The sequence below is a fragment of the Lepidochelys olivacea genome (genome assembly GCF_965140295.1).
Source record: "Lepidochelys olivacea isolate rLepOli2 genome assembly, chromosome: 13".
NCBI classification, from domain to species: Eukaryota; Metazoa; Chordata; order Testudines; family Cheloniidae; genus Lepidochelys; species Lepidochelys olivacea.
In genome coordinates, this window is record NC_140423.1 from 35,767,059 (window position 1) to 35,774,365 (window position 7,307).

General features: G+C 43.0%; 1 protein-coding gene and 1 pseudogene across 2 annotated transcripts; one reads left to right on the forward strand and one right to left on the reverse strand.

Moving 5' to 3' along the window:
- Window positions 1-442: 442 nt before the first annotated feature.
- LOC311529463 (olfactory receptor 10A7-like) lies at window positions 443-1,243 on the reverse strand (the record flags this gene model as incomplete). Its single annotated transcript, XM_084645427.1, has 1 exon — window positions 443-1,243. The coding sequence occupies one exon, from the start codon at window positions 1,241-1,243 to the stop codon at window positions 443-445; it is 801 nt and encodes a 266-aa protein (XP_084501553.1).
- A 4,557-nt stretch (window positions 1,244-5,800) lies between these two features.
- LOC311529464 (olfactory receptor 11A1-like) lies at window positions 5,801-6,771 on the forward strand (annotated as a pseudogene). The gene has a single exon. The product of its transcript is annotated as an olfactory receptor 11A1-like (transcript).
- The last annotated feature ends 536 nt before the right edge of the window (window positions 6,772-7,307 follow it).

Genomic DNA, 7,307 nt, shown 5'->3' on the forward strand with positions numbered 1-7,307 from the left:
TGCCACAAGGCAATAGGTTGCTGCTGTGTAGCAATGCAGTACCATGTCTGCCAGCACCCAGGAGACGTACGAGCTGAGTGGGCTCCATGCTTGCCGTGGTATGGCGTCTGCACAGGTAACTCAGGAAAAAAGGCATGAAACGATTGTCTGCCGTTGCTTTCACAGAGGGAGGGAGAGAGGGCTTGATGACATGTACCCAGAACCACCCGTGACAATGTTTTTGCCCCATTAGGCATTGGGATCTCAACTCAGAATTCCAATGGGTGGCAGAGACTGCGGGAACTGTGGGATAGCTACCCACAGTGCAATGCTCTGGAAATCGACACTAGCCTCGGTACTGTGGAAGTACTCCGCCGAGTTAATGCACTTAATGCAGTTAGAGCATTTTGTGTGGGGACACACACAATCGACTATATAAAAACGATTTCTAATAAAACAACTTTTATAAATTCGACCTAATTTCATAGTGTAGACATACCCTCAGGCTATATATAAGGGGATTGACCATAGGAGTTAAGACAGTGTAGAAGACAGAAAACAATTTGTTTAAATCTCTGAGTGTGTTGTTTTTTGGTAACACATAGACAATCATTAGTGTCTGGTAAAAAACTGTAACAGCTACGAGGTGAGAGGAGCAGGTGGAAAATGCCTTTTGCTTTCCAGAGATGGAAGAGAGTCTCAGGATGGTGGCTATAATAAGAACATAGGAGATAATGGTTAATAGAAATGAGGGCAGAGTGAAAATGGAGGCAAATAGGAATGCTACAAATTCCACCACGATTGTGTCACAGCAGGAGAGTTTTATCACTGGGGTGAGCTCACAAAAGAAATGGTCAATTTCATTGGGGCCACAGAAAGTTAACTGTGACATGAACGATACTATTATGCTAATAGCCAGAAATGCACTTATCCAAGACCCAGCTGTGAGCTGAAGGAAGAACCTGGCTGTCATAAAGGTTGCATAATGCAGTGGTTTACATATTGCCAGATACTGATCATCAGACATTGCTGCGAGGAGGTAACATTCTGCAGCTGCCAAAGAACCAAAAAAATACATTTGTGTAACACAGCCCATGAAAGAGATGGTTCTGTCCCCCGTCAGGAGACTGGCCAGCAGCCTGGGCAGGATGGTGGAGGTGTAGCAGTTCTCCAAGCAGGCCAAGTTCCCCAGGAAGAAGTACATGGGGGTGTGAAGGTGCTGATCAGCCATAACTAGAGCAATGATGAGCATGTTCCCGGTCATGGTCACAATGTAGATCACTAGAAATACCAGGAAGAGAAGAACCTTCAGATCCTGAATATTCTCAAATCCCAGGAAGATGAATTCTGTGATTATCGATTGATTTCCCCACTCAGTGTTTGCCACTGATTGCATCTAGGGGAAAGAAAATAAATTCAGCCATTTAAATTTAAGGAGATACTTTTAAATTTTGGCCAAGTATCTTTTATTTAAACCCAGAAATACCAAAATCCTCACCTCTCTTCTGGGATCTGGGTTCTTTACTCAACTGCTGGGCTATTTACTTTCCCAACAGGTGGATCAAGACCCCAGATCAGAAAGGTGAACTTTCCGGTATCTTGACATTTTAACCAACCATGTATTTTGCTCCCAGCAGTCTGAATGTCTGAAATTCCCACTATACAAATTCATTTTAATTCTGGTAACCCATCTCCTCTTATGAGAGTTCAAGCAGGTTCTCTGTTTATCCACACACCTGGCTGGTGCCATCAGAATTTTTTCATCTTCTTTGGTGTCCTATCTCCTCACAGTGGAATATGAGCACCCAACTGCCTTAGACAATTTTTACAATCCCAAATTCTAAATTCAGTATACATATTTGCTACCTTGACATTCCCCAGGGTACAATCTGGACTGTTGAACAACTGTGTCCCCTCCATTCTCCAGTCTGGGGTGCCTTTTACACTGCTTCACTGTGAAAGCCACCACACCTAATCTGTTCACACACAATCTCCAGCATGTAAATCACTCCCAGCTATATTGTACGAGTGCTATAACCAGCCACTCTTGAATTACACTGCAGAACGCCAGCAAATTCCCGGTCCCTGACTTCCCCCCAGAAACATGCGTCTTGTACAGCCCAGCTCTCTCCTTCTAGACAAGCTCATATAAAGTCTGTCACTTCATCAACAGAAAGGTGGAGTGGTGGAATCTCCATCCTTAGAGGTCTTTAAGGCCTGGCTTGACAAAGCCCTGGCTGGGATGATTTAGTTGGGGTTTGTCCTGCTTTGAACAGGGGATTGGACTAGAGGACCTCCTGAGGTCTCTTCCAACCCTAATCTTCTATGATTCTATGATTCTATGCACTGAAAGGTTCAGAAACAAGAATGCAAATAAAAAGCACCCCCGACCCCCAAAAGTTCTGTTTGGTTTTTGTGTATCTTATGATTTTCAACCAACCTTATGAGATTTTGGGGGCCTGACTCATGATTTTTGAATGACTGGGGTTGGCAATCCGTGTGTGTGTGTGTGTGTGTTTGGTTGTGTTTCTTTCTGTGTGTATGTGACTGTGTCTTTGTGTGTTTGTCTTTGGATAGGATCTGCTGCTGCTTTATATTTGATTTTGGCAGTATGGCCAATCCCAAGTGTTAAAGATAAGTAAATTAGGTCACAGAAAATAGAATCATAGGACTTGAAGGGACCTTGAGAGATCATCTAGCCCAGTCCCCTGCACTAATGCACTCAATAATAATTACATTATTATTGTTATTATTATTACTATTATTAACAATAATAACAACAATAACAATATAAAACCATGGTTCTGCATACAATTATGAATATCAAGGAAGATGTAGAGAGGTTGTACATCCAATGATGTGATGGAGGGAAAGGTCTGCTATCTTTGGAGGAAGAAATTAACAATGAAAAATATAACATCAATTCTATGAGGAGTCAGTCAGAGTAAAAGGTCACGATACCAAGCGACGGCCAAGTGTGCATCCTGGCCCAAGGAAGCATAAAGGAGAGAAGAAAGCAAATCTCTAAGGAAAGACTGGAAATATTTACCCGGAAATCAACGCATGGTCAGAAAATATGTCTGATCACACCACTAAACATATCTTCATGGTCTGGTGAGTTATTGCTTCAAAGTTACCTGAGCTGTCATCTCATCTACCTAATAAAAACAAAGACATCCTTTGAGTTAGAAGTTCTTCTCACTCCTTAATTTTCCCTTTTGAGTTTAGAAGTTGACTCCATTGCTACCTCTGCTAATACTGTCTAGAGAGTATAGATATGATTAGCTTTTCCCCTTTGGCTTATTTCAAGCACCTACCAGCCGAAGTGCCAAGGGAGATGCCTTCTTCTCACATGAAGGATAAATAATGAAGCAAAAGAAACACAAGCTTTTTAGTACTACATACAAGGCACGGGAAACCAAGCAGGCCATCGGGACCATTGCTGAGAGAATAAAGACAAGTGAAAAAGATGGTGACTGATGGTCGAGAGTGCAACCTGCATCCAGCTCTCCAAAATGCTGACTGAAGAGGTTATATCAGAGATTCAAGATCATGCAGATCAGTCTTAAAGGTAAAGCAATCTTGTCCCCCTCTTCCTATTTGAAATGGTAGAAATAGATCAGGAAATAAAAATACAACCATTCATAGATTCCAAGGCCAGAGAGGGCCATGGTGAACATCTAGTCTGACCTCCTACAAAACACAGGCCTTTGGAACTTCCCCAAATTAATTCCTGCGGCACCCACCAATAAAAGAAAATGCATCTGTGTGCAATACAGTATCAGCTTGAAATAGTTTCTCATCTGAAAGTGAAATGTAGCTGGATTTCCAAAACAAACAGATATTTATATGGCCAAATTTGCATTCACTGTGATACTGTCGTGATTTATGGCTGTGATGACTTGGGGAATTTATCTGTGCAATTTATGAATTCTGTTTGATGCTATGAAGTTGCTATAACATGGATGTATCCAGGAATGCCTCTATGTGGATGTGGACTCCACCACTTGCTGACACGGGCTGAAGGATGTACCTACCAGGCAATGGAGGGCAGTTAACCCTGATGGCTGAACTCTGACTCAACAATTGGTATGCTGAGGAAGTGGGCTGTGCTTGGAGAAGCTACTTCCTCCAGATTGTTGCGGGGGGTGGGGGAGGGACTAGTGATGGAGGATTTGGGAAAAACACTGGGAGCAGAACAAAGGAACCAGGTTTTGGTAGGGGAACATATACATTGAAGACACTTGCTAAGACAGGAAGACGAAGCTTTGAGTAGGAGAGGAGAAGAGAGAGAAAAACTTTTGTAGTGGGGGGGGTCCTGTTTAGTTGCAGACTAGCCAAGTCAGAGAAGGCTGGCTGGGGTAGAGAAGTCATGAGCTGCCAGCAGAGGATCCTGTACACCCAAAGGGTGTCTCCCAAGCCCAGAGAACTCTCCAGAGTGGGGAGAAAGCTGAGGCAGGGAAATGTGGATGGGTGTGTTGAATATTTTGTGTAACTCTGTGTATCTCTCGTGCTGTTAAGTAAAGAGCAATGGGGTTTTAGAATCCTGAACAAAATCTGTCTGTGCATCTGCTGGCTCTCGCTGCAAAACAGAGGGCTCATACCTTTTGAGGCACAGAATGCACAAAAGCTGCTTGGGAGGCCTGAGGAGCTGGTGCTAGTTTCAGAGCCTGGGCAACGGGATCTGGGGTCCTCACTGGCGAGAGGGGTGTCAGACAAAAGGTCTGCACCTGGAGTCCCAAAGCCAGGGACAGTGCCTACACTCAGCCCAGCACCAGAAAGCTAAGAGCATATGTGATTCAGCATTTGTAACCCCTGACAACGTTCTGAGACGTGTCCCTCGTGGGGAGCGGGACTAGATCCCTGACAATGGCATTACACAGATGTTGGTGTTATCCTTGTCACTTCTATTCAGGTAATTCTGTTCTATCCCACACCAGTCACAATCATATCACAGCACCTACAAGAGTGAAAACCCGCTAAAGAGCAATAAGGGAGTCACCCCAAAATATCAAATAATGAACATCCTCAGCAGTGGGCTCTTCACTGAAGGGAAGCATTTTTCTGCTCCTATATTTAGTGCATGACAGAAGGTGATCAAACAATCTGAACTGTTATGTTTCAGTGTTTGGGGTTTTGGTTCTTCTACTTAGGTCTCTAAACACTGAGGGGGGATGGATAACTCAGTGGTTTGAGCATTAGCCTGCTAAACCCAGTGTTGTGAGTTCAATCCTTGAGGCAGCAGTCTGAGGCAAAAATTGGGGATTGGTCCTGCTTTGAGCAAGGGGTTGGACTAGATGACCTCCTAAGGTCCTTTCCAACCCTGATATTCAATGATACTGCTAGTGAAAATTTTTTCACTGAGGTGCATCTTTTGAAGCAAAATGGTCTTATAAATGAAATGGAATATTTTGTGAAAATTTCCATATTCTGCTAAATTTTCTGGGGTTTTTTTCCTTTTGAAGAACCAAAACCCCAAACACTGAAAACAATGAGCAAAAATTGTAGATGAAAACATTTTTTTTCATCCTTTTTTTCCAGAGGAAAAAAAAGAGCAATTTCCCAACCACCTCTAAGTTGGGTAGCCTGAGCCATTATTTGATCTTTTACTGGTGTAGTTTGGATGGCAGAATATGCATGATTTGTTCCAAAATGAGAGATACCAGGCAAAGAAGCCATGGTCTGGGGTTTTGATCCAATTGCTGGAAAGGTAATTAGCAGGGAATGATGAGTTTTGAATATTTCAGGAACTTAAAAGAAGATGTGGTTTACGTTTATTCTCTTCAAGTTGAATTTTTGCATTTGTTTGTGTTCCCTAGATATGACAATGGCAAACACAGAGTGGAGAAACCAAACGGCCATCACAGAATTCATCCTCCTGGGATTTGGGGATCTTCCTGCATTGCAGATCCTTCTCTTCCTGTTGTTTCTAGTGATCTACATTGTGACCTTGGCTGGGAACATCCTCGTCATTGTGCTAGTTGTGGCTAATCAGCACCTTCACACCCCCATGTACTTCTTCCTGGGGAACTTGTCCTGCTTGGAGACCTGCTACACCTCCACCATCCTGCCCAGGATGCTGGCCAGTCTCCTGACAGGGGACAGAACCATTTCTGTTAGAGGCTGCCTGGTACAATTATATTTCTTTGGTTCTCTAGTAGGTACAGAATGTTACCTGCTAGCTTCAATGTCTTATGATCGGTATTTAGCGATATGTAAACCACTGCATTATTCAACCCATATGAATGACAGGTTCTGCCTCCACCTAGCAGCTGGGTCTTGGCTAAGTGCATTTTTGATTGTTACCATAATAATATTTTTAATGTCACAATTAACTTTTTGTGGCCCCAATGAAATGGACCATTTCTTTTGTGATCTCACTCCAGTGATAAAACTCTCCTGTAGTGTCACCCATCAGATGGAACTTGTGACCTTCTTGGGCTCCTTCCTATTCACTTTACCACCATTTCTATTAACCCTGACATCCTACGTTTGTATCATAACTGCCATCCTGAGAATCCCTTCTAGCACTGGAAGGCAAAAGGCCTTTTCCACCTGTTCCTCTCACCTTATTGTGGTTACTACTTTCTATGGCATGCTAATCATTGTGTATATTTTACCAAAAACCAAGATGCTGCAAGAGCTTAACAAAGTATTCTCTGTCTTCTACACCGTCCTGACTCCCCTGGCCAACCCCCTCACCTACAGCCTGAGAAACAAAGAAGTCATGGAGGCCCTGAGAAAAGCTGTCAGGAACGCTGTGGCTTTCATGAGCTCATTTATGGAGGGTGACGTGAAATGGAGTGTATGATGTATGACATTCAGTCACTGGACCAGAATCTGTCTGGTCTGTTTTCAGAGTCCTTTACTGTAAGTTTTTCAAAGCGGGTGTAACATAATAAAAGTATAGCTGTACTGGTCAGATAAATATGTGTATGGAATCAATTAAAGTTGGGGACAAGGAAACTGGTACATACTGTGTTTGACCTAGTAGATTTGGTTAGAGGTTTTCATGACTTCTGAGAAGGTCGTAAAGTTACTGTAGTAAGAATCCAAAATGTGAGTTGCATCAACTGCAAATAAGTGGAACCATTAGATAGTTGTTTTTGTTAATTAAATTGGATGTGGTGATGTTGCCACCTGTCTCTGGACATTTCTTTTCTGGGGTCACTTGGCAACTGGCTTAAGTCTGAAGAATGAACTGGTTGATGGATGAGGTGGGAGGAGAAGTGGTGAACTTCATCAGCAAGGCTGTCCACACCATTTATTCAGACACTGAGCCCTTCCACAACATCACTAGGTGTGACTTATCCTGATCCAGAAGCATG